We start from the raw sequence: 27,251 nt of genomic DNA, 5'->3' as shown, positions 1-27,251 counted from the left end.
TACCTTGGTGTGCAGCGTGAAATGACCAAAATCTAAAAGAAAAAGGCTATCACATTTGGAAGAGGCACAAGTTCCTATGGGAACTCTTATTTTTGGAGCATCTAAGTCAATATCAAGAGCAAACCTAAAACAGCATAAGTAACGTAAGTCAAAAGTTGAAAACTCGTTTTCTTTCGAGTGTACAGAATGAATACAAACAAAATAGAGATAGAATCGTTTCCAATTTTCACCTAAACTATTGAGGAAATGTTAATTAATTAACAATGAAAGCTCAAAACCTGAAACAGGATCGGTAATTTAAGTGAAATGTTAAATACTCGGTTGCTTTCCTCTGTACAGAATATATAGAAAATAGTGACACTGACCACAAAAAGAAAAATAGTGATAGAAAAGCATTTACACTTTGTTTCCAATTTGCACCTAAAGCTATGAAGAAATGTTAATCAATTAACAATAAAGCTCAATTCTAGTTGAGCTCTAATTTTTAATTGTTGGTCTGGGAATATGTGCTAAGATGGCAAATTTCTAGGTATTATGGGTGGTAAGGGATAAAAGGGTATTTGGGAATGTGCTTGCTGAATTCTAAGTGGAGTGCTTATGGGATATCGTGTAGTGCTTAGGCTTATTTGTGGACGTCTGTAGCTTTGGACTTCGATGTTTAGAGAGTTGCCCTTCTTTGTTATTTTATCAGATTGGAAATCAGCTGTTCTGTCGTTTTTTACAATTCTGTGGTTAATGTGTTGATGTATCTCTCATAGGGTAGAGTTGTTGCAGGCTTCAAATTTTTATAAGACGTGGACCCCTTGTTCACTATTTTTGTACTTATTTTCTAGTTAATGAAAGTTTTGTTTCCCATAAAACTTGGAGCTCAATCCTATTCAAGAAACTAAAAACTCAGTGTTACAGAAACTAGTTGCAAAATCTAAATGCTAAGGATGCTCCAACCCTCAGAAAATACTCACCTCCATGTCATAAAACCATCTCTCTATCAAATGAACTCTTGACCATAGATAATGCAAAACAATATTCGAGCTCTACTGCAACATTTTTCAGATTAATTTTACAAATGCAAATGCAAGGGACTTATCGTCACCAGTTTCTTACTCACGATTATTAGGAAACATCACTATAGCAACCAAGAAATTATTCGCTCTCACTATACAACCAAGTACTTTTGACCACTTGACATAAGGAAAGTTTTAAACTTAGATCACTACTAACCATAACAACTCCCTTTCACCACCACAACACATCTGTATTGGTCTTCAAATCGTGCATGAAAAGCAACATCTTAGCCTACTCAGTCTTATCTTATCCTAACTGCCATTGACACTCCTACTTTTATCTAATGCTCAAATTCTTCTTCTGTCAACACTCGTCCACCTTCACCATATTCTTTTTAAGAAAAGCACCATGTTCCTTGAATACCCAATACTTTACACCATGAGACGTAAATCAGTTCATGGCCAATATAATTTTCCGATCAACATATGAGCATTGGAAAGAAAAAACAAGTTTAGATGTTTACACTTAAAGCTGAACAAATAATAATGTATATTAACCTGCTTTGTTCTTCTAATACCATTTGAAATTGCTCCTGTGCTCTACGAGTAACTTGCTCAATTTTCATCTGCTCTCCGAAATGAAGGATAAAAGGTTAGTCCAACACTATTATGATCACGTTAGACATATCAAATCAAAAATAATAACAAAGATGATAACATTACCTGCAAAGCAGTTGCAGTTTCCAACGTAACAGTAGGACTAACTGCATTACTCCTTTTCACAAATTCTAAAAAGCGATGAAAGCTTTCCATTAAAACCTGCAAATAAAAAAAGATTCATCAAGCTCCACGTAATAGGGATGTTGGACAAAAGAAAGGGAGGAATGTAAAGAAAACCAAAATTGAGCCTTAGGGATCCATGCAAGTAACCACTTCAAGAAGATGGTTCTTTGAAGTAGGTTTCCTCCCTCTATCTCCCTATATTCAAAGATTGGACAATCACCGTGACATGGCAGGGAGAAATTGTAGCCGACAGCCTCCAGTCAACATTCTCTCCAACTGGATTGTATACAAAGCTAGCAGCTAGTGCATTCACCTTCTTCTCACTAGAGACACTCTGCCAAAAGAGAAAAAGGAAGAACAGATGAATAACCTTGCACAACACAAATTTAAATTTAAAGTACAGCACCATTTTGATTCCATGTCAAATTAATATCAGAAATCCACTAATATTTGAGAGAAAAAGTTGAAGTACCAAGTAACAATTTTATATAATAAAAAACCCCTACAATTCATAAAAAGTTACTAAGTTAAGAAAAAGATTTGTATAAAACAGTTTCGAACTCACATCCATTTTCCCGTCACCAACTTAAAACCTATTGCTGTGAATAACAATGCTGACATTTATGTGGCAACAAACCTGGGCAAGTGAGCCTTCTGGAGCTGACAAACCATAGAATTTCAATGACACATCACAGTAGGTACTTCGATGTTTAAACTTGGTTGACACTTGAAGTTGCTCAAATCTACAACACACAATCTCGGTTTGGTTTATATCAATTATCCTAGCAGCAGCTTGACCGATAGACACAGTTACCAAAAACCGGATCATATTCTGCATGTCCTTTCCTGAGTGTGACGTCAATGCTTCATCTGGTTGATAACTCAGTAACTTATTAATTGCCTGCCATTCCTCTTTAGTCAGTCTTTCTTCCAGTAACTGTGATCCCTCAGCAGCATCCACAATAGTAGAACCTTCAGCAGGTGTACGCCTAAGGAAAAAAAAAAAGTGAAACTAAACAAATTGGGAGGCATACATAGATAAAAACTGCATGCAGATTTTTCTCAAAGACAGAGGTTCAAATAACTTAAGCACAGCACATGACCAAGAACAATCACAGAACACAAAGAGATTGCAATGGTGGGGATCAGACTAACCACATAAATGAAAACCAGCTTTTCTTCTGGAACGACCTCTGTTCGGCTGCTTCCTTGGATTTAACAGATTCTACCTTTGCATGTGCAAGTAACCTATATAATACATGCCCAATATACAATTAGTACAATGTTTTCATAATATAAATTAGCAGAGAAAGGCTACAAGAACATAAGAAGTGGTCCCTTCAGCAAATAAGCCCAGAAAGTAAAATATGTAGAGACGCTAAAGATATAAATCCTTTAAAAATCCTTAAATGCCTCTTCAGTATGCACTCCATGGAAAGTAAAGTTTAAATTGAACACTATATGGTCAAGTAAAGTAATTCAGAATAAGATAATCTGATTACCACATTGAAAGGAGGGGTAACATTGATAGATCTTGGTATACTTACAATAGCATGACAAAATTGACCTATCCCCCATCAAAACCTCTTACATGCAAGGGTAATTTTTGGGTTGAAGACAAAATCATATAACTTAACGATTTGTATTAATTTGAACTGAACAATATAAATAAATTCCTAGCAGGTCCCAAGACTAAATTCCAAGTTTAATCACATGTGATAGTCTTATACTTTGGCATTTCAAGTAATACAAGGGAACGTTAGCTAATCACTTTGTACATTCCATACCAAGCATACCAGATGGGGTTAACTCAATACTCTAGATGGTTCAGTTGACATCTTGTCCTGTATTTTGAAATTAATGCTTTTTTATATTTATTTTTTTATCTTTATTAATTAATTTCTTATAAATAAATAAAGGCTCCAGGAGCAAGTTCTGTAATTGCCCCATGAAGATCAATTGTATGTTTATTCTGTCAGACTATACGTTGAAAAATCAGAAAAAAGAAGGGAAAGGTCTCTTGCACTTCATATAAATAATAGAATCCAAATTTAATCCAGACTCAAGTGTTGTTCCTTTGAACTTGAAATAATAACTATGAAGCATACGGCAAGATAAATATAGAATTAATCATACAGGAGCAGGTATATATGCACAATTTAAATCATTTACCTCCATAAAAGAATTACTTTAGAATCCAGATCCTTCTCAATTTCTCTAATTTCTGCATTACTAACATTTGACAAGTGTTGCAATGAACCAGCGTACAACTGAATGTAACGGCGACGAAGCTGACAGAGACTCCGAATGCGGTCCCATGAGAACCGGTAACTGATTAGGAAAACAGGCATAAAGTCAGAATCGACTTTGGGAGATTCATAGAAGTGCACTCCCAATTTGCAAGTTAAGCTTATCAAAATAAAGATCTTCTGAAAGTTAAGCACACTCTTGAGCTCAATCCCAATTTTTTGTTTATAACATTGACAGATATATGTTCAGAAAATAAGAACAAGAACAATTACGTTAACATGTAAGCCTTGAATTAAGGCAACCTCACAGACCGTAAACAGCCTATGCTACAAACATAGACAATAAAATATGTACTCGCATGCAAAATTCTCTATCAAGTATACAGAAACATATATATTACCACATTTTCTTCTGCTGCAAGCCTGCTTGAGCAGCATAACGCCACCACAAATAAGGACACTCTGAAACTGGCACCACAGGTCTTAGATGGGAAACTTCAACATATGTCTTGTATCTTGAAACAACTTCCAATAGTTTTATCCAATCATGATATTGTGCCTGAAAAAGAACAAGTGAAAATCTGTTATAGCACTGCAGCTGCTTACCAAGAAAGTATGAAAAAGAAGAAGTTTTATGGGATGTGGAAAAGAAGAAATTAACACCTCAAACCCTCCTTGGAGAGCTAAGAAAAGCAGTACGTATTCGAAGAAAACATTGAGAGAGGGGGAGGGAGGGAGGAACAAGAGAAACTAAAATTTGATAGAGGTCCTAAAAGAATATTAACTCTCATTTATTAACTCTCACCAAAAATTAAGAAAAAAAATATAAAGATATTGCTTCTCAGCAGCAGAATAGGTGAGAGTTCGGATGCAAAGGATAGGAAGGAAAAATTGCACACCTCAGTAATTGTTAAAGAAACATCACTAAGGACAAGAGAAGCCTTCTCAAATGGAACCTCCGGATCATTTTTTTCTTGATTTCCAACGCGGTGATATTTTAGAGCTCCATTTATAGGTGACACCAAATACTTGCGATTTACAGCCCACTTAGACACCATTCCACGATCATCAGCAGGTTCATTTATACCATCTTCAAATATCTAGTACAACATCGATGCAAAGAAAAGAGGAAAGCAAAATTATTAGGAAGTACATAATATTTGGTTTTTGGGTTGCACACAATATTTGGTTAGGATATACAACATGACCAAAAGTAGATGCATTTAATATAAAAGAGTATACAGACTAGTAATACTGCAGCATAAGAACAAACCTGAACCCATTCCTTAGGAGTGAGATCTTCCCATCCCTTGTCTATCTTCCAAGGAACGCTATCAGAATCATGATACATAGCAAGCCTTTCAAGTTGCAACGACTGTCACAAGGAGATTATTTGTAGGCAACATAAGATTAAATATTAAATGTACAAGTAAAAACATAAAAAATATACAAAACCCACAAAACACAATAGACATTGTTAAAAGTTAATTATCAAAGCAATGCTACAAGGGTTGGACGTCCTTATCTAAGCATTTTAGGGATGGTCCCTATAGTGCGATTCATCTTAAATGGTCTCTTGTTGTGTGCAAAGTGTTGCTGCTGGTTTTTGGTTTTTTCAGTTGAGCTAAGTGTGGATTTGCTTCTTTTGTTAGGTGGCTTGGTCCAGATAGACATCAAAACAATCAAGAAAATTATGCAAAGTGGAATTTGACAATTGTGATCCACAGATGATGCATTCTCGAAAAGGTCCACAAGAACAAAAGACTAGGCTAACCTTCCGCAACTTATCAAGTGCACCACTTGTATCAAATGTTTCATTCCCTTGCTCATCCATCGTAACAGCAGCAAGCTTAGCCAGAGTTACACCCGAACAAAATGGATGCCCTGGATTACTACAAAACAAACAGTTGTTTTTAGAAGCAGACAGAGCATGTTCAAATTGAATACAATTTATCCAGACAGAAAAGTAGAAATAAACTGAGTTGAGTGTAAACAAAATTAACAAAGATATTAGACTTTCAAGGAAACAAAGGAAGCGCATTTTTACTAACCTGACTGAGTCCTCATATCTAATATGTACATTGCTAATTGATATCTTTAAATTTCCGATAATGGTAGCGATAAGGGAACCTAGCCATGAATTTCCAGGAGGTGGCTGCAAAACAGTCAGCTGTCAACCGAACCGCTAAATTTTGTCCAAAACAATGGGAATGAAACTATACCATCTATTTCACTCAGTAAACAATGAAAAGTATATCAATGAACCAAGTAGAAAAATGACTACATCAGAAGTACACAAGAGAAAGCTCAAAGAAAGATCTCCATTCCTAAAAATTAAATATAATGGAAGAATAAATCACAAATTGTGATAATAGTCTTACACAATGACAAGCCCCAACATCTTAATTGTTATCCTCCCTCACGTGGAAATGCAGAGAGAGAGAGAGAGAGAAACAAAAAAAACTACTTGCCAACAAGATTGATCTTATTTGTGGCCTCATCCAAAACCTATTTTCAGCTAGGTTACCTCACTAAAAAATATACGAGAATTTTGGGCAGGTTTTTGTGTTTCTTATAAAAAAAAGATCATAAAAGAAAAATTTAGGTCTAACTAATATGTGCCACAAACATATACCACAGGCAACTCCAGCGACAACTAATACTGAAATAAGCAAGACAAAATATATGAGAGGGGTTACAAAAACCATTCAGGATGCATATTAAGTTCAACCAATAAAAGAGTCCCAAAGTGAAAGATCAATAAAATTAAGAACCATACACTTCCTAGCTTTGACTTTGATATTGCTTCAAGAGTCGCTGACTCTGTTTCCTGCACGTAATATAAGAAGAAAAAAAAATTCTAAATATTTTACTTGGGATTAAATCTGAAAACTTCTCCTGTGTGAAAATGCAAATTTTATCGAAACATAATATTTATAAATAAATAAACAAAAACTCTCATATACCGTGACCAATGAACACTTCAATTTGAATGTATAGGAAAACCCACTAGGCAGAACATAGGTGTTGTATGCATTTTTTTTCCCGAATCTTTTTTTTCTACATCTACTAATCTTAATTATCTACCTCCTTATATAGGATAACTAGGCCAGTCATAGACCCATACTATACTGTCAAATTCAACCGACAAAGCTCTTCCAGTTCTAATCCTCGCAATAAGAATTTTCTATTTTGCTACTTTTACCAGTTTTTTTTATAAGAAACACAAATTTTATTAATAAAGACAATATTACTAGTGGGATGAATGAGATGTCCATCAAAACCATACATAGACAGAGCATATATAGACACAATTACATGTCCGTAAATTTCACCTCAATCTGTTGAAGTTTTGCTTCAAATAGTTTTTCCCTGTCCTCCTGCAAAACAAAATTAATAAGTAGAATTATCAAATTGATGATGATGATGATGATGATGATGACAATAATTGTAAAACAAGACGATCTTAGGACATAAGAAAAGAGACATCCAACAATATGCAATTGAAATATAATTTTTTCACACAAAAGAAAGATCACCCTACCTTGAGAGTCCGGCCATCAGTAAGTGGATAAGCAAGAATGAATACACGGTCAATGAGAACAATCACAGGCTCTTTGCCTAAACTTTTCCAGGGAACCTATGATTTATAAGAGAAACGAGGAAATTTAGGACATCAAAAAGAAAGGGACCATAAGATTAACGGAAATTAAGAACCAAAACCCAACCAGTGAGCAAGTAGTGAAGAAGTTTCTACCTTTAATGTAATGGTACCAATAAAACCAGCTTTCACAGTGACTGGAAGTTTTAGTGAATTTAGGGCCTCTGCTTTCAATTTCAAATCTTTTAGAACGACATCACCTGTTAATCAGAGGAAAGATATGAGTGTAGAGTCCTAGGGAAAAGAAAAACACCAACCATTATTTTGAAAAAAGGGCCACATCAGCGAGTCATTTTAAACCACTGCATGCCAGTACATTTTGCAAAGACAGTAACCACATTGCTTAAAAGTTCCACAAACATTATGACCAAATGTAGTAATCTTAAAGAATTAGGTAGGAAGGATGAGAAAATACGCGGCTCAAGCCCACTAAAGTCATAATACAGAGTCATAATACAGACCTTTCCAGACACTGATTCTTAAAGCTTCAACTGAGAGTCCATGGACATATTCCCCCAAATATCTTCGAAGCAAGTGCAGAACCTACCAACAAAGCATTATAAGTTATCATTTCATGTAGAGCCACTAGATACGATCAAACATGATGTTCGTTAGTGTTGAAATGTAAATCCATTTTTTCATATGGTAAACACTACTTTTATTATCAAGAAAGAAAAATTGCATGCAAGGACAAGATTTTAATCTAAATCTAAACTACATTAGAAAACTTGCACAAAATTATATTACATGCAGAGATTTTGGAATACAGGCTCTTCAAGCCAAAATTGGGGGAAGTGATTTTCTTATGGGACTAAGGTTTCCAATGATTTCAGAGATATCCCTATGTTCTGCAGAATATGAACTGGAATACTGTTGTTTTTTAGGCAGTCAGTGAATTTCATTAATTGTATCTCTGTTAGCTCGGTGCATCGCCAGTCCATCATGATTGAACTTTGATGTGCTTTTAATGCATCCTTTCCACTCCTAACCTTTCTTGTCTCACCACTTATGAGGAGACTTGAGGGCAAGTACGTTAAGATTGTAGGTAAGCGTGTTAAGAATGTATACACGGTTGTGACAATGTATTTTATAAACTGAAAACCTTAGAGTTATAAGTTAGGAAAAAACCTTCATAATGTATCATTTTCAGTCTGAACTCGAATCTTCCAATGATTTTTAAGCTAAAAAATACATCCAGTTTTGAATTCTAAGCATTCTTTTCTTGCAACTTTCAATGTTTTCATTCTAGCAACTTCATCACACGCATACCAATAGTGTATATATATATATATATATATATATGTTTGTACATAGAGCGAGAGAGAGAGAGAGTGTGTGTGTGTGTGTGGGTGATGCTCTCGAACCAAACTATTCAACCTGATCATTCTTATGTGTCTCTGTGTCAAGCATTGGGTTTATCAACTTTTGAGCAACTTCATTCAGTCTTTAAAATAGGTTTCATTAAAATTAAAAAAATCACACTATGTGAAACTTGGAACTCAAAATGCTCAACCCATTGCATTGTCATTTGCGGAGTGCTAGCCATCAAAAATCCCAACATGCACTAGCTCATCTTAACCGAAAGAACAATCACTTCCTATTACACTCTCAGGGCTTAAACATTCTAAAGAAACCAGTTCTCCGCTGTCACGCCAGCCAATTCACATAATGAACACAAGATTAATAATAATACTGAGTTCTTTTGAATAATCACTTAGATATACATAATACCTGGAAAAACAGAAAAAGTCATAGAGGAAATAATACGAATCCAGCAAAGCCAATAACTAAATGAATTTCGTCAAATTTCAAGAATTAAACAAGCTAACCCGATCAAATATATCAAACTAGAGCACCAAGATAGTCAAATTCATGGCGTAAACAATTAAAACAGGAAGAAGAAGAACAAATAGCCTTACGTGTGCTTCAAACATGGCGGCGAATCGAACCGATGCCTACCGGACGCGATCGGCCTGAGATCACAACCTAAACAATGTGCGAACTGAGTGTGATCGGCTTGCCATTGAAGCCGGGTCAAATTAGGATTTGAAAACTCAAACCCTTGCGGCAGGAGAGAGAGAGAGAAGCGAACGGTTTGAGAGGAAATGACAAAGAGGAAGTGGAGCAAATGAGGACAATCTGTGTAGGAACCAGAAGAGGTAACATGGCGTGTGAGTGAGCCTTCTTCTGTATATATATGTACCGGGGAAAATTACGCAATATCGTACTCTCAGGTGCTTGTTTTCAAGCAGTGTCCTTTTTCTTTGGGATTTTTCAGTTTTTCCTTTTTCTTTTAAGAATTTCTCATATTTTCATTTTCATTTTCCATTTTTGCCCTTTTTTCCTTTCGAAATTGCACTTGTAGTGTTGCTACACGTTCAGGTGCCGTTTGATTTTGTCTTTTTGTTTTTTTTTTCGGTCGAAAATGATATTTCATTAATGGAGGACAAACCCCCCGCAAACAAGAACAGGGATAGTCCCAACCAGTAAGCAGGACAATCAGAGACAACCGAATACAAAAACAAAGCAAACTGCAAAGAAGCAATTAACAAATGAGTGCTGCTAAACAACCATAAAATTAACTGAGTACACCCTACGATTTAAGTACACCCTAATGTTTAAATTAAAATGTAAAATTAACTAAGTACACCCTACTTAACTACCAAAAATACCCATACACTCTCTTTAATTTTTAATCTTTTAAAGTATTTAAAATAAACAAATAAAGAAAAATAATAATAAAATAATATTTTAACAAAACTCTCTCTCTCTCTCCTGCTTCTTCTTCTGCTTTTATCTCTCTCTTGTGCGACCACCACCACCTGATTTGTGTTATTGATTGTTTAAGTTTTATGCATACAAAAATCAACTGGGATCAATACACTTCTCCTAGATTCCGAGTTGTATGTTAAAAATTAAGTCAATTTGTTTGAAGGCATGGGTTCAAAAGCTCAAGCAGTAAAACAAAGATTTTAATTCTTAATTAAATATATTGTCTTCAATCTTTCGAGAGAGGTGTGGGTTTTCAATCTAATTTAGGGAGATTTGGTAGTTTGGGAATTTGGGGACAGCATATCTCAACTCGTCTCAGAGTTGGGTGGGTCGGGAAGGAGAGAGAGCTTTTTTTCTCTTTTAAAAATTTTATTTTATTTTTTGGTTTTAAATACTTTAAAAGATTAAAATTAAAGAGTTGATCATAGTTATAACAATGGACATGCGTCAAGTCTTAAGGATGGTGTACATATTGGGGTACACAATTCAATATATCTTTTTTGGTCATTTTATATTAGGGTAAATTATTAATTCAATAAATAGTTTGATAGTAGGGTGTACTCAGTTAATTTTAGGGTTCGTTTAGCAGCACTCTTAACAAATACGCCACTCACACAAGGGCTACAACGTCCAACCTTACAAATAAGTAATGATTTTGTCTTTTTGTTAATTCCCATTTTGGAAATCATTTGAAGATAATTAAATAAATGTAGTTGTGATTTATTAATGAGTTATGTGAAATCTTAATATGCATTATGGGAGAGCATTTTTGCTCACCAATTTAAACTAAGGTGCAGTGCTGGAGTCAAAAAATTTGCACAGAGGGGCCACTTTATATGTTGAAATATATTTTTGTTTAGGGTAACAATCAAACTAATTTTTCACTTGATACAAATCCCTGATTTTAATTTATATACTCCATTAATTTACATGTTATATTAACTATCTACTCATCATCGATTCTAACAAAAAATAAAATGCTATGTACTTTATTAAAGATACACACTAAAAAAATTCGGACGGTAATTTATCACTACAAAAGCTAGAGTCAACGTACGACAATGAGAAATTTGGAAAGGGTAGCAATGATAGTGAGAAAGGAAAAGAAGAAAAATATAAAGAAAGGAAGGGACACGTTAAAATTTGATTTAAAAAGTATGATTGTATTAATAAGATTATAAGACCATTTCCTCAAAGAACATTTGAAAGGGGGCACATGCTCACCCTGGGCCTTAGCTCCCTCCGTCACTACTAAGGTGTACCTCTTATTATCATTCTCAATACTTGACACGTGTCCATGGGTATAACCATGGTTCCTCAAATACAAAGTAAAGAGTGAACTATGATTATGCTCATAGACACATATCAAGAGTTGAGAAGGATGGTTGTTGTGAATTTTAGACAACCTGAAAAATGGAGATTATAAAGATTGGTCTAAAGACAAATTACACTCACAAGTGCACAAGGTCAATCGTAATACAGTATGGCAAATACAAGGTCATTCCCACAAGGATTGAGTTCAACTTCCAATTAGTCTAACCTAATTTACTTCACAAAATACTTTAACTACTCTAATTATATAAACAAGAAATTAAACACGCAGCATACTCATGTAAACACAAAAGGGATTTTTTGAAAGAATGATTTAAGTAACAACGAAATTAAAGACAAAACAAGTAGAAAGTTTCGAAACACAAGGATGAGAAATTCAAATTGATAAAAGCACTAGGACAATGAATTCACCACTAGTAATCTGATCTAGCCTCTTATTCACCTACCTATTAACTAACTTAGTTTTCTTTTTACATGAATTACCTATGGTATTTAGGCTAACTCGTATATTCCTACATGCAATTCGCCTATGGTATTTAGGTCAAATATCAACACATAGAAACTCATAAGATCAGTGAAAACCTCCAACAAGCATGTATACCCTAGGAGTAAGGTATTTACCCTAGACGAATTACAAATCCTAATCGCAAGAAGCAAGCTTCAAATTAGTATGGTATTTACTCTAATTTGCATCCGATTAACTCAATTAAAAGTCAAGATGGTTATTAAGCACAGTGATTAAGAATCCAACATCAAACGGCAATCAATAGATAGGTAAAATAAGAAAACTAGTTTATCATACTTGGGCTACATCATGCCCTAGCAATAGAAAATTAATTACACATAATCATAGAATTCGGCATAAGCAAAAACATAAGGAAGAAAAAATAAAACTTAGCCAATAAAACCTAGCTAGGCTTTTACAACAGTCCAAAAATAAAGAAAAACTTAATTAAAACATAAATCCAAACTGGGTAAGTAATTGACTCATTTTCCTACTTTGTCTGGGATAACACGTCAGTTACTTTGCATGCACGTTTGGGGTCGTTCCTCCTCCAAGAAAATTCGGGAAAAATATGTAAATTATAGGTCTTTGTCTTATCTTTCCAGCCATATATCGTACGCCTTGAGGAAAAATCAGGAAAGTCTTCAAATAATCATTCTTCCACAGCTGCACAGTTTTGACTAGATTGCACCTTATGCTGACTTAACTTCAAAGACTGCTCCAAAAATTCTAGAAAAATTCCCCAATCATCTACAAGATCTTAGCTTTCATCTCCAACTGGTCTTGTACTAAAACTCCACCAAAAAGTCGTATTTCCTTTGAAAACCAATTACTTGCTTTGGAAAGCTGAAAATTGAGAAAATAAAGTAATAAGTCATTTTTAAATCAAATTCTCCTACAAAAACTAAGTATAAAGAGTACATAAATGTGTAAATTTATGGACTTATCAATGGTGAGCGCACTTTTGGTTAAAGTGGTGAGTAAACATTTTTCATGTGTTATGGAGCTGAAGTCTCTTTGTATCAAATTTTCATTCTAGTATTTGGACAAGTTTCATGACTATTTAAGGTATGTTTTGAAATAAAATGTCAATTTTTGGACTCTAATTCTTCAAACTATATTTCAATCATTAAAGAAAACTATTATTATTATTTTCAATAGAATGTGTTATTAATCCTCTTAAATGTGAGGCAACACAAAATACATACCATAGTGAATGAAGTTAAAATAATGTCCCATGATTTGAAATTTCTCATAAAGTAATTTATAACTTATAACATTATAGAACAATTCAAATAATTATTTACAAACCAACTAGTTTTTAGTTTAGCTGTTTCATAGGTGATTCTAGGCAAGGGCGGACCTAAGCTTAGGCTGGAGTGGGCTCCAGCCTAGGGGAAGATTTATAAAGTATTGAACATGGTTTAAATGTTATAAGCTTTTATTTGTACTCTAATAAATATTAGCCCACTCCTAAAGCATATAGGAAATAATAACATCAATCCAAACCTATATAAATTCACCGGAAAAATCATTGTAAGTGCTTCAAATTGCCCATTTACTCAACTGGTCCGCAGATTGTAAGTGCTTCAAATTGCCCATTTACTCAACTGGTCCGCAGATTACCTTATTTCCATTTTCAACATTTAAGTAAATGTCTTTGTCCTTTTACTTTCATTTATTTTTATATTACTCCATTTACTTAAGTTTACAATGTAAATAAGGAAGTACCCCCCATTTGGATTCAAATAAAAATACTAGAAAATCAAATTCTCACCAAATCAAAATATGAAAAATCAGTTTTAGTGCAAAATACGATTTAGGCTAAAAATGATGGCTCATTAAGTCAATATATACTTCATATTAAAATCCCATAAAATCAAGTTTTCTTATTTGATGTGTAAGGAATAAAAGCCGCCAAAAATTATCTTTAGAAAATGAGTATTCCGAAAAACTATTTTTCATACTTAGTCAATATTGCACCTCCGCTAAAAAATTTCTGGGTTCGCCAGTGGCTACACCCACAGAGAGCAAACATAAAAAAATTTCTTCCTAGCCACCCAAAACGCCATATTTGAATCTTGAGAGCCAAGAGGAAATAGCTCTCCTCCTCTAAAAAATTTACCAACCTATCTTTAGTAGGTTCTTCAATCGTGGTAAGTTTTTTTATTTTATATATATTCAATTTCCAATTTTAATTGTTGTTGTTAAGTTTTTATGATTTAGGGTTAGGGTGAAAACTTTTGGAGATTGTTGATATATATTTTATTTTTGCAACTTGAATTATTAATTAGCATATATGATTTTTTAAAGTTGGACAATGTATTTGATTTAGTATTTATTTATATTTTGTACTTCTTTATGTTATATTTGCTTGTAATGTGGCCATGTTTGATTTATAAAATTTTATTTACATTTTTGTTTCAAGAGAAAAAAAAAGTCTTATAATATATCTCCTCTATAAATATATATATATATATATATATATATATATATATATATATATATTTAGCCTACCCCTATAAAAATTCCTGGGTCCGCCATTGATTCTAGGCCATGAAAAATCTGTGCTTCTCAATCTGTGCTTCTCAATATTGATTTTCGATAGACCTTTTTATTTTTAATTAAAATTTTACTAAATCCAACTCTTAATGATTCAGCCCTTAGACCTTCTATTTTTATAGATATTAGCTTTTGAAAGAAACTGATATGTACATTTTGTCTAACTTTTTGTCCACATATACAATTTTTTTAGTTTTATCCTTTCCTTCTCTTGACTGTAAAAGATATACAGTTATTTACCATAGGTTCCACACGTTAAATAAAAGAGATCCATTTACCAATCTGAAAAGGCAACCCATATTACATGGCCTCAAAATAACGTCAAAAGACGACGCATATAAATATGGGCCACATACATACATACATGTGTTGATTTAATGTTTTTTACAAGAAACAAAATAAATTAGCCTATAATGATTTTATTGCAGTTGCGTGGAAGAGTAAGTGTTGTCTTTTGTTTTAAGTTCAGCTATGGATGCATGATTATGATTATGATTATGATTATGATTATGATTATGATTATGGGAGCACTTCCACTCATCCTTTTTATCTCTAAAAACAACTTCCATAAAAAAATAGTTGTCATCATGACAAGAAGTGGGCCCACAAAATTGGGCAAGTCCGAAGGCAAGACTTGTCATGTTATTCACTTCCCACACCAATATTCATATAAATTCCTCCTCATATTTCATGTAAATAGTGGTTGCCCATGGATTGTCATGACAATGAGTGGGGATGCATCAAAAAATTGCTAGAATTGTCACTATTTACTTACGTGAATAGTGTTTGTTCTTATCCTTTGTCACGGCACAGTTGGGCGGAAGTTATCAGAGTCGGTCCAATTAATTTATAGCTCATTCTTTGTCCTGGAAATTAAAATAATAATGCCGAAAATCCACAGTGGTCCAAAAACAAAAGTCATAATCCACATAACAGAGAAGGGTTTGCTATTTGACACGCGTAATCACGAGGCCACCAAGCTCGCTACCCAAGCGCCAATTGGTCCGGTTTTAGCAGCCCATTTCCTGGATGCTGGCGTTGGAAACCATCGCAATTGGCATTGCTGTACATGTGGGTTGCTCATGACTCATTGAGCCAACACAAATTGTCGTTATGGCCCATCTAGACTTAAATGGGCAGGACAAAACATGGGCCTTCTAATTGTACACAAAATATGGGTCTTGTGGTTGTACCCAGCTAATATGTATTTTTTAGAGAGTCATTCTACAGTGAGGGCCTTATTTATAGCCCTTAGATGAGGTCTTATCTCTTAACCATTGGATTAGGCTAATCAATTTGATCCAATAGTTAAAAAATAAGGCCTCACCTAAGGGCATGACTATAGAATTCTTAATTTTCTAAATTTATATATATAAAGCAAGAGTGCTGCTAAACGAACCCTAAAATTAACTAAGTACACCCTACTATCAAAGTATTTATTGGATTACTAATTTACCCTAATATAAAATGACTAAAAAGGATATATATGAATTGTGAAACATGACACCACATATTTTTAGGGTGTACTTAGATCATAAGGTGTACTCAGTTAATTTTAGGGTTCGTTTAGCAGCACTTTTTAAAAACCATCTAAAACATGACACCACATATTTTTCCCTACACTTCTCTTCTTCTCCATCTTAGCATTTGGACAACCGAACTCTTTTATCTCTCAAAACCAAGCCTAGCAGAGCCTCTTCTCCTTTCAATCACTCTTCTTCTCCAAACTTATAATTTTTTCATTTTTCTCATCTTTCAATTCAGAAAATTCCCTAAAATATTTGAAGCTCCTTGTAAAAACTTGTTTTCTCCAATTTCCCTCCTCAAAAGTAGCCACACGAATCATATTGGGGCTTATATCAGCAAGCAAGGCAATCAGTTTTTTTTTTTTTGGGTGGTCATGAATCAAAGATTTCATTGAAAAAAAGATAGAGACTACAGATAGCCTAACCTTGTCAACCCCTGACTGAGAAGGCAATCAGAGTTGTTTTTTGGTTTTAAATATTGGATTCATTAAATAAATAAAAAAATTATGAGAACGTTTTTGTATCATTAGTTAGATTTAGGATATATCAAAAAGAACAATATTGTCCAGATTGTACAGTTAAAAATTTTGAGAATCAAAGTACGGAGAAAAAGGGATCATAGGGAGATCGATGAATGTTGTTGGTTTTTTTTTTGGCAAGATAGAGTGTATTAGGGTGTACTATGGGTATTTTTGGTAGTTAAATAGAGTGTATTTAGTTAATTTTACATTTTAATTTAAATATTAGGGTGCACTTAGATCATAGGGTGTACTCAGTTAATTTTAGGGTTCATTTAGCAGCACTCTAAAGCAAAAGGCAGAGAATGGTGAAACATTCAAAAACCCCAAATATGCCCTTAGTTAATGCAAACATTAAGAATTCAATTTATTAATTAAATGAGGATAATATGGTAAATTCACACTTTTTCATATTTAAATAAAATTAAAATTAAAAGAAAAATCAGATAATGGATCCTATTTTAATGGAACACAACTACCCATTATCTTTTTTAATTCTAAAATAAATTTTAAAATTGTAAAAAAAGGCCTCTCGCAAAGATTCTTCCAAGACTGCTCACACACACTAAGCTCATAATGGGCATGATTGAAACCTGCGGTGGTGTTAGGCAACAATCCATCCTTGGCCAAAACGACAAGCTGATAGTTCTGGCCCTCAACTAAATGGGTTTTTAACTGTAGAGGTCCGTAAACTTTACTTTGAGTTTCAATTGAGTCATGTAACTTTTTTTTTTAAGCAATAAGGTCATCCAACTTTCTCATATGTACCAATTGAGTTGTTCCGTCAAATTTTGTTAGTTTGACCATCAAATTGAGGGTTAAAACAACCCATTTCAACTAAAATATTAATAAATAATTAAAAATTAAAGTAAAATATTATAAAGTTTAAATTTTGAAAACCCTAGTGATAAAATTAAAATATGTAAATCCCCATGAGAAATATGAAAGAAGAACCTGATTAGAAAGTGAAAAGGAGATAGAGAAAATTGTAGCTCAAACATCAAAATGAGATTAATTATCAACTATTGGTGAGAGAATAGAAGCACCAATAATATATAAACTATGTAAAGTCGGTTTTAGTGTTTGTTAATATGCAAGTGGGTTAAAAAGTATGGTTTTGGGCCTTCTCTCTTGTATTTTTATTCATCTTAGAAATATAAAACATATATAATAATAAAAAGGGTGCGAGAGGGAGAGAGCCCAATCCGTGATTGCCAGCTCTTAATACGTTTACCAGCTGTGTGACAAACCTCATTATGATGCAAGTGAAAGAAGACACATCTGCCTACAAGCATATTATTCCAATGAAATTATAGAATATAGCATCGCAAGCGCAATCCAGCCAGAGCTAAAGTGGCAATGCATGCTTGTTTAGTTTAGTTAATTGAGGGTTAATTTTGTCCATGTAGGGCAATGCATTTGGGATGCATTTTTTTATTGTTAAGACGAGGTTCTTCAGTCAACAAGGGAAAAGTTACACATAGAAATGGAATGATCTTTAGTATTATAATCAATATGAGCAGTAACTGCGACACGTTATTTTTTATTGCAATTCATTATTCAGATTGACAGTCCGATCAAGATAATTAACATGACAAATTAACAAAATAAAATACTCATAAAAATAATTTCAGGTTTCTCCATTCTTAAAAATATCAATCATTACAAAAGTATACACCAAAAGTAAGTTTAATTTATGACAATGATACCCAACTGTTGTTTATGCTTTTCTGTAAAGCGGCAACTTCTGTTTTATGCTTTGGATCCACACTAGCACATCTACTAAGCGTTTTAAACCAAACTGAATTAAACTAATAACCGAATTAAAAAGCTTAATCATTCTCTCACCCGTGACACACAGAAACACTATCCCGTGAATTCCCATCTGCCACGTGCCCCGCTCTGGATGCTTCCATTCATGTATTGAGCTTCAGCAAAATCGGCTTATAGCTGCATGTGAAATTTTGGTTTTGGAACTTTGATACAAAACCCTTTTCTTTTCACACTTCCATCGAGTGGTTTGGTATGTCCCACAAGCTTCCAACCTACAACAGCGTGACACGTAGGCATGCCCATGTGGTTAGTCGACCAACAGCGTGAGGCGAGTGCAAAATGGGACAGTCGTACGTGTCAAAGCTGAAAACCACAAATCAGCCCAATCTCACAATTTCAAAAAGTGCGGCACAAATTTTTGTCACAAAGCCTCTCATTAGCTTTGAGCTCACCCGTGAGAGTTGGCACGTGAAAGACTAAGACAAACACATGCGCCTTATATGCACGTACACAATCCATGCTTCCAAATTTCCACTACAAAATCTAACCTCTATAAAAGCGACCTCCATACTTGCATTTTACAAAGCTAAGTCATGCACTTGCAATGCAGTCTAATTAGGTAGCACCACCTTACGTTATGTTACAAATAACCTCATTGGCTTAATTTCATAATTTGCATGGTGGGAGGAAGAAGCGTAATCGAGCATCAAACGAAGAATCAAGCATTCCAAGCAATCAGGTGAATACTTGTTGTTTGTTGTAATGTGATAGTTCAAAAATGTATTTCTAATTGTTCGATATGTTATATTGTGAGATTGTTAAACATAATTGGTTGAGTAAAATTCTCTTTAACATAGCATGTTAACCTGGCTAGGCTATGGTTACCGATAATTAGCAAGCTTTTTGCGGTTTAAGTAACGTCACTTGAGGCATAGAAGTTGGTTTGGACATTAGGTTTATGGATCAGAGCTGGCTAGATAACAGTGAGGGTTTGAATGGACCCGTGAATGGTTTTAACATTGTTGTCGGGAACCTACTACATGCTTTCCTACTTCGATGGCCACAACCACAAAAAGAGCAAAACAACAATCAAGAGTCACGAGAGGGTTATTGCTTTTACATCAAAACCACATTCACCCAATCTCCTCTCAGTCCTTTCCTATTGCAGCTATATTTTATTCTCTCATCTCATCCCTACATTCCAAAAAACCTTACAAAAATCACTCTCTCTTCTTATCTCTATGTCACATGAATATTTATGACATGACATTTACGTGTAAAATTCCCTGAGATGACAGAACAAAGCATCTCAAACAGAATTTGACTATTGATTAGTTATTTAATGATGCGGTTAATTAACTAGAGTAATTAAAGAGAGTCTGATATGACAAGTATTTTTTGTTGAAGATAGTTTATACATACATACCAGAGAAAATATATGCATTAATAGAAGGTTATAGTTGTCCATATCTGCTAAAGATATATATAGCTTTCATTAAGGGATCCCTCAAATAAGACACCCTTGTAGGGCTCATTACGTATTGTATTTCACTAATCTAAACCGTCTATTTTATAGATATTCATTCAAAATTCATCTATACAAAAAAATCACTTGAATCCGATATCATTTGACTACTCAATTGAATTATTGAAATTTTAGTACTTTCTTCAAGCACCGTGTTCATTGATTTTATAAGATACAATTGAATGTCGAACCAATTTCGATTTGTCTAATTTTTTGCAAGGATGATCTATGAATGTATACTTAATAGATGGTTTGGATTATTGAAAAAAAAATCGTAGAAGACCTTAAAGGGTGTGTCTCAAATTTTATTTGAGGGATTCCTCAATAGAAATAGAAAGTGACTATACATTTGGCCCTAACAAACATATTTTGTACATTATATGTTTGATCAGGCAGTGAACTATTTTTGTACTTCCGTTGAGCCCTAACAAACATATTTTGTACATTATATGTTTGATCAGGCAGTGAACTATTTTTGTACTTCCGTTGAGCGAAAAAGTATATAAAACTAAATCTTAATGTTAAAATTTGTAGGTCCCATTTTTCCATGTAATAACTCACACAATAATGTATCAAGTTGAATGGATGCATCCAACCCACGTATATAAATGTCGGAGTTATATACTCTTTTGTTTTTAGTATAAATGATAGTTTAAATTATAAAGGAATGATTTCTTATACACGCACTCCGCGAGTACCATGAGATTCGAACTTGAAACCAGTAGTTATGCCCCGTTAGCTTGGAGTTATCTACTTTGTCAAGACGAATAGTTTTTATTTCTATTTCTATTTCTTTTTCTATTTCTTCGAGACTATATTTGAGTTGAGTGGTTGCATATTGCATTATGGATATATCATACATGCTCTTGCATCTTTGCTTCATAAATCTCACGAAATTTACTTACTGTGAGTGAAATGAAATGATGCCAAAAGCTTAGTGGACAGTGAATTTTTTGGTAAGCAGTAAAAATATTTAGCATAACAGTCTAACAGAGCAAAAAATATAATTGATTATGTCTTTTAGGGTTCACAATTTATCTTTCCTGAGTTGCTTCAAACCACCAATCCAAGAGACCCTGCCAGCAGAAATTGCTTATGTTTACACAGAGCACTGCAAGTCAACAGAAAAAGAAAAAAAAGTTTTTGTATAAAATCTATAAATAAAAACAAAAATATGGTTGCTGCAGCACACTGATTTAGGAAACTTGGGCCTCGGAGCAGTTCAAAAGCTCAGAACTGCAAAAGCAAAGTTCCTCCCAAGCTCATCTCAGAATGTGCCATGTGTTTGTGTTTGGTGTCTAAGAAAACATCAACTGCCAAGAAAACAAAAAAATGGAGACGAAACTAGAATTCCTACTGGACCACATGGCGCAGAACCAAAACAAAACGAAATATATAGCATCAGAGAAAAAAAAAGGTAAGAGATCACCATAAATAAATCTGCTAGAGAACAAAGAGTAACACAGTCCACAAGATTGCAACAGAAGACCAAATTCCAAAATCCCCATAAAAACCTCCAACCAGTTTCCTAGACACCGTGATATATATATATGTATTTTTTTTTTCTTTTTTCATTCAACCTGAAGTTGACACGTATAGGACTTTATATATACATGCATGAAAACAATTCACTGTGGAAACTTATAATTTTGAGTATAAATTAGAGCCAGTCTTTCAACTGGTCCTCAATGCCAGGCCACTTTCTTCTTCTCTCTCGTTTGCTAGCTTTTCTTAAAAGTGCTTTTTGGTAATTTTCTCAGAGCAAAGACATGGAGCCAATTCACTGGTTTATGGTCCTATGGATCACATTGAGTCTAATGCTCTTCCAAAACTCAAGCAACGTGGAAGGGAGATATCATTTCCACAAGAGGAACAAAAGCTCCCCTGCTCCTTCCCCTGAGACTGGAGAGCCAGTTGCTCCTTCAACCCCAAGCCTCAGCCCTCCTCCTCTTCCAAATGTGCCCTCAGACCCTTACCCTGAGGACCCTGGAAATAATTCTTCTGGTTCTTCAGATTGTGTGTTCAATGTCATGAATTATGGGGCAGTTGGTGATGGCTCTGCTGATGACACTGCTGCATTTAGAGCGGCTTGGAAAGAAGCCTGTGCTGTAGAATCTGGTGTGGTTTTCGCTCCTGCAGATTACAGCTTCAAAATTACTTCAACCATCTTCTCAGGTCCTTGCCAGCCTGGACTGGTATTCCAAGTAAGATTTTTTTTAAAAATTTTAAATTTTTTATTACACAAATGTCTTGTGTGTTCTAAAATAAGTTCATCTACCTGTCAATGACAGTTGTTGATTAATCAAAATAATTGAAAACGAAACGACCCCATTTTGGGTTTGGTTTAAAACGTCTATATAAGTACAATTATCAACACAAAAAACACTAGTAAAGTGGTTAATAGCAATTACTTCTATACCAAGAGGTCCTTTTCGAATCCCCCTCTTTAATATCGCTTGTGTCTTTAAAAAAAAACAGCAGGAAGGGATCCAAACTCTTAAAACTACATTGCTGGGAAATTTGGTTCATTAATTAATTTTCTAAAATTGGGAACTAAGGTTCAAATGTGAAACAGGTAGATGGGATTCTGATGCCGCCGGAGGGGCCTCAGACTTGGCCTAAAGGAGACAGCCAAAAACAGTGGCTTGTGTTTTACAGACTTGACCAAATGACTTTCACTGGGAGTGGAACCATTGAAGGCAATGGCCAAAAGTGGTGGGCTCTCCCATGCAAGCCTCACAGGGTAATTTAATTCACCAAGCAGCTGGTCCTATCTTTTCTTTTCCTTTCTTTTAATTTTATTTTTCATGTAAACTTTTTGGTTTTTAAATGCCAATATTAACTCTGATCTTATTACTACTTCAGGGTCCTAATGGATCCACATTGCCAGGACCATGTGACAGCCCTGCTGTAAGTAAAATTACCCACAGTCAAATTCAAGCAGCAGTTATAAATGTGTTGTAAAATTCAGTCATGGTAACTTGTTCTTCTTGTTTTTTTTTTTGAATTGTTCAGTTAATTAGATTCTTCATGAGCAACAATTTGGTGGTGAGAGGGTTAAGAATCCAAAACAGTCCTCAGTTCCACATGAAGTTTGATGGCTGTGAAGGTGTACAGATTGAGAAGCTGTCCATTTCCTCACCAAAGCTTAGCCCCAACACAGATGGGATCCACATAGAGAACACAAAATCTGTTGGCATATATGACTCTATGATTAGCAATGGTAAGAAAACGGAAAATGTTTATTTTTAATTTCTTAAATTACCTTTTGTATTATTATGTGTTAATTATATATAATTAATTGATAATTAATTTGGCATGATTTAAACAGGTGATGATTGCATTTCAATAGGAACAGGCTGTGCCAATGTTGATATAAGAGGTGTCACTTGTGGGCCAAGTCACGGGATTAGGTATAATATTCTCTCTCAATAAATTTCTCTCTTTGGTTGCCACCTACCAATTACCATCCGTTTTGAGTCCAAAAGTGCCCTTCTTAACTTCTTCGGCAAAAAGGTTGCTTCTCATTTGGTAATCACTCTAACAGTTTGATGGGCCTTAACTTTACCTTTTTTCGAACAAAAACTTTTTTCTGAGTTCCACATAGTCAAAATAGAAAAACAGTTTCTTGAACGAGTAATGTTAAAAAGATCACATTTTCAAATTGCATTATGTGACGAACGAAATAAATCCTATTTACCATATACAAGATGATCAATTAATCTGGTAACTCCAGCTAGTATTACCCGGTTTCAATTAGTTTTCAAATGCTTCCTAAATCGCCATTAATCACATTCTATTTTCTGCAGCATTGGGAGCCTTGGTGTGCACAACTCCCAGGCATGTGTTTCCAACATAACAGTGCGTGACGCTGTCATAAGGGAGTCCGATAATGGAGTCAGAATCAAGACATGGCAAGGCGGGGCGGGCAGCGTATCGGCCATACTATTCGAGAACATTCAAATGGAGAATGTGATGAACTGCCTACTAGTAGACCAATATTACTGCCTATCAAAGGCTTGTCGGAACGAAACTTCAGCAGTTTATGTCACAGACTTGACATATAGAAACATAAAGGGCACATATGATGTGAGGATGCCTCCAATTCACTTTGCCTGCAGTGACACAGTGGCTTGTACAAACATCACACTCTCAGAAGTTGAGCTTTACCCACATGAAGGAGAGTTGATGGATGATCCATTTTGTTGGAATGCTTATGGGACTCAAGAGACAGCCACTATACCTCCAATTGATTGCTTGCAAGATGGAGATCCTGAGAGTGTGGCTGAGATGTCCCAGTATACTTGCTAGGGTAAAATTTAATTTACTTTTGGGTTGGGTTATTTCTATATTTATAGTAAAATTTACTGTTTTACTGTATAGAGCCCAAGAGCCATTTATCTGATATGGGTCTTGAAGTTTATTACTTAGGCTCCCATCCCTATTTGGGTTTTCCCCCTTATTGTGTGATGATGTGATTTACCATTTGGGTCTTCTTTTTTGGCCCTACAAATATTGTAATGAGATTGGGTGCTTACATGTATTGGCATTATATGGATAATGGATTTTTAGTAATAGTTAAGAATTTCATAGGGACCTGAAGGTTGTACGTTTAATCAACCCAATCTTTGGGTTCTAGCCTTGTCCATTAGCACCATGTCAACAAAACATGTTCCACAAGCATCCAACCGGATCAAATTTGCCCTTAAGTTTTAGGTCAAGTGATGTGGTTAGTTGTGTAGATAAATGGTGGGTGATGTTATTTTGTCAGACTTATAATGCAAACAAAATTGTATTATTATACTGTAAAATCTATGTCACACGTTCAAATAAGAACTTATGTAATCGATAGTCCAAAATTTAAATGTTCCCGATAAATAAATTCTCAAATTGAAGTCTTGATTTAAGCCAAAAAGAAAATTAAAGGCTCAAACTCAAAAGGGATGATATTAGGGAAAAAAAATACATTAAAAACAAAAAAACGAAGAATAAAATGCATGACTGGCCAACATGGTCTAGTCGAGTGGAATTGACTTGCAGACTAGTAATCTCAGATTCGAACCCCATGACACTTTGGTAGTGTGTGTGTGAGAGATTCCTCATCCCTCGGTACTAGATTATCGCTTGTTCAAAAAAGAGAAAAAAACAGACAGCTGTACGACATGTCGTATGTATTGAGATAACCTTGTATTAGCACGACCCAACGACGCAAATAGTCAAAGCATTTCCGCTGCAGCAGTCGAATTGAGTTTTGCCGTTGGGCCCTAAGTCACCGACTCACCCTCACACAGTCGCAGGTAACAAACTCATTCTGTCTCTGCCGCTTCCACCGATTTCGATTCTCTGGCATACGTATTTTACATCTTCCTGATATTGATCTATGCATTTCATTGTTTCATCGCGGCATGCTTGAATTTGCCCGCAAGGTGTTCGACAGTTTGCCTCTGTGAATTACTGCATTGCGTGCCGATCATAAATCCATAATATTTGACTGTGTTGATTGTGATTGGGATTTTTGTACAGGAAAAATAAGAACATGCCGTCTCTGCAAACCGCACTGCCTCCTGAGCTCGCGAATAATGTGATCAGAGTTAGTATCGGAAAAGTCTTGATTTCCTCACTGTTTATATCCAAAAATTTAATCATTTTGCTTGCCATTTTTTGAGCTTAAATGATCGTTTTTCGTTGTAGCTTTACCGCGAGTGTCTACGAAGAGCTAAATATGTTGGTCATCGGGTATGCAAAGTTCTCTCTCACACACACCCACGCACATCTTTTTCTTAGTGAAAAATTGTGTTTGTTGTTATTTCTCAATGAGATTTTAGTCAGTTCTTAAGAAGCAATTGTCCCAGATTTTTTAAGGAAATGCATCTTCCCTGATTTTAGGAAATTGATCAAACAAATGCAGCATAAATGTACACTCTAACAAAATCTATCCAAACTTATTGAAATTGAATTTGGGTTCTTGTTTTGTTAATGATGCAGCAACACAATACGGAACTTGTGGTTGATATGGTGCGGCAGCAGTTCAAGAAACATATGCTTGAGACAGATCCAGAGAAGATTCAAAAGTTGAAGGATGAGTAAGTATATTTGATTGTTTTCTCAACTCTCATTTTCGACTTTTTTGTATATCATGTTTCATGGGTTGATTTGAAAGCTAATTGATGACCAGTTCTTCAAATAATGTGCACAAAGACCTTCATACAATGCATTTCTTATTCAAGTTTCTTGATGGAATCTTTGTAATTCAAAATTTTAATCTGTCTTCCTTGATTCTCAGTGCCGCAAGGGGACTTATAAATCATATACTATTCGAGTCGGAGAGGCTGTCTGGTCGTAAATTCAGCAGCTCTTGATGTCAAGGTTTTCAGTTTTCTTTCTGAGGTTCCAGTTTGTTGTATTGGGTGAATTTTTGGCAGCAAAATAAGTGATACCGTCGATGTAAGCTTTAATGCTATATTGCCTTTTTATGAAGTGTGAATGCTTGGTTTCTTTGGAAGTTGTTGAAGTGGCCTTTCTGCTGCATACCAAACAAAGAAACAAACTATAAACCTGTGCAAGCGGGAATTACCAATTTGCTATCCCAACTTATAATCAAATCATCATATGTTTCTAATTCCTGTTAAAATTTTGAGGAAAGCTGACGGTCGATGATGTCGGTCAACGGCTGAGCAAGACTCTGACATTTTTATGAGAGATGTTAGAGACAATGTTGCCATATTTGATAGGAGAGGAACTTCTCCAGCTGCTACCTTGCAAGTTCTCCCAAGATAATTTCATAAAAATCAGCCACTAAACATGCACGGCATACAATCAGGCAAAACAATAGTAATGAGTAGCCAAGTGACCTACACTGCTCGTGAAGTTATGTAGAAAAAGTTTCCCACTGAGGTCCCAAGTCAAATGCTGTGAAAACTACAACACAACATCATTTGATTGCAAGTGAAAACTAGGGACCTCATATATGCTTCAATCATGCAAAGGCGGAACCATGAATTTTTCAACGGGTGGGCTAGCTAAAATTTTTGGTGAAAAAAA

The 27,251-nt window shown here is 34.8% G+C and overlaps 3 protein-coding genes across 7 annotated transcripts in view; 2 read left to right on the top strand and 1 right to left on the bottom strand.

Annotated features, from left to right (window-relative positions):
* Positions 1–9,950, bottom strand: part of LOC110751807 (calcium-dependent lipid-binding family protein) — a 35,992-nt gene extending 26,042 nt beyond the window's left edge. For 2 of the 4 annotated variants that reach the window (XM_021952332.2, XM_021952340.2), the window contains exons 1-18: positions 9,617–9,945; positions 8,159–8,240; positions 7,794–7,897; positions 7,581–7,676; positions 7,372–7,416; positions 6,816–6,866; positions 6,088–6,191; positions 5,811–5,928; positions 5,310–5,411; positions 4,936–5,136; positions 4,438–4,595; positions 3,960–4,118; positions 2,943–3,035; positions 2,425–2,776; positions 2,008–2,121; positions 1,728–1,823; positions 1,563–1,630; positions 4–124 (exon numbers count right to left, since the gene is read on the bottom strand). In XM_021952332.2, the coding sequence (XP_021808024.1) occupies positions 4–124; positions 1,563–1,630; positions 1,728–1,823; positions 2,008–2,121; positions 2,425–2,776; positions 2,943–3,035; positions 3,960–4,118; positions 4,438–4,595; positions 4,936–5,136; positions 5,310–5,411; positions 5,811–5,928; positions 6,088–6,191; positions 6,816–6,866; positions 7,372–7,416; positions 7,581–7,676; positions 7,794–7,897; positions 8,159–8,240; positions 9,617–9,631 (2,079 nt within the window). In that variant the 5' untranslated portion in view covers positions 9,632–9,945. Of the gene's footprint in view, positions 1–3; positions 125–1,562; positions 1,631–1,727; positions 1,824–2,007; positions 2,122–2,424; positions 2,777–2,942; positions 3,036–3,959; positions 4,119–4,437; positions 4,596–4,935; positions 5,137–5,309; positions 5,412–5,810; positions 5,929–6,087; positions 6,192–6,815; positions 6,867–7,371; positions 7,417–7,580; positions 7,677–7,793; positions 7,898–8,158; positions 8,241–9,616 lie in introns of all 4 variants that reach the window. The other 2 variants (XM_088244905.1, XM_088244904.1) reach the window with 2 other exon arrangements.
* A 9,314-nt stretch (positions 9,951–19,264) lies between these two features.
* LOC110752401 (Pectin lyase-like superfamily protein) lies at positions 19,265–24,787 on the top strand. The gene is made up of 7 exons (XM_021953049.2): positions 19,265–19,424; positions 21,971–22,414; positions 22,786–22,953; positions 23,076–23,120; positions 23,226–23,433; positions 23,542–23,623; positions 24,020–24,787. The coding sequence occupies exons 2-7, from the start codon at positions 21,980–21,982 to the stop codon at positions 24,519–24,521; spliced, it is 1,440 nt and encodes a 479-aa protein (XP_021808741.1). The 5' UTR covers positions 19,265–19,424; positions 21,971–21,979; the 3' UTR covers positions 24,522–24,787.
* A 587-nt stretch (positions 24,788–25,374) lies between these two features.
* EMB2786 (COMPLEX 1 LYR-like protein) lies at positions 25,375–26,705 on the top strand. Of its 2 annotated transcripts, none has more exons than XM_021952280.2 (5): positions 25,375–25,507; positions 25,734–25,800; positions 25,902–25,946; positions 26,196–26,293; positions 26,494–26,705. In XM_021952280.2, exons 2-5 carry the CDS (start codon positions 25,747–25,749, stop codon positions 26,567–26,569), a joined length of 273 nt encoding a protein of 90 aa, XP_021807972.1. In that variant the 5' UTR covers positions 25,375–25,507; positions 25,734–25,746; the 3' UTR covers positions 26,570–26,705. The 2 variants fall into 2 exon arrangements, with proteins under 2 accessions (XP_021807972.1, XP_021807980.1); XM_021952288.2 differs by having other exon boundaries at positions 25,501–25,636.
* Positions 26,706–27,251: the final 546 nt, after the last annotated feature.

The sequence above is a fragment of the Prunus avium genome, chromosome 1 (genome assembly GCF_965620075.1).
Source record: "Prunus avium chromosome 1, drPruAviu1.hap1.1, whole genome shotgun sequence".
NCBI lineage: Eukaryota > Viridiplantae > Streptophyta > Magnoliopsida > Rosales > Rosaceae > Prunus > Prunus avium.
The sequence above is the reverse complement of the archived record's forward strand: the minus strand, read 5'-3'. Positions and strand labels throughout refer to the sequence as shown.

Excerpts from the sequence above, each read along its gene's own strand:
- EMB2786 (XM_021952280.2), top strand. The coding sequence starts at position 25,747 with ATGCCGTCTCTGCAAACCGCACTGCCTCCTGAGCTCGCGAATAATGTG. Across the intron at positions 25,801-25,901 it reads TCGCGAATAATGTGATCAGA|CTTTACCGCGAGTGTCTACG; the intron begins GTTAGTATCGGA and ends TTTTCGTTGTAG. Across the intron at positions 26,294-26,493 it reads ATTCAAAAGTTGAAGGATGA|TGCCGCAAGGGGACTTATAA; the intron begins GTAAGTATATTT and ends CTTGATTCTCAG.
- LOC110752401 (XM_021953049.2), top strand. The coding sequence starts at position 21,980 with ATGGAGCCAATTCACTGGTTTATGGTCCTATGGATCACATTGAGTCTA. Across the intron at positions 22,954-23,075 it reads TCCCATGCAAGCCTCACAGG|GGTCCTAATGGATCCACATT; the intron begins GTAATTTAATTC and ends TTACTACTTCAG. Across the intron at positions 23,121-23,225 it reads GACCATGTGACAGCCCTGCT|TTAATTAGATTCTTCATGAG; the intron begins GTAAGTAAAATT and ends TGAATTGTTCAG.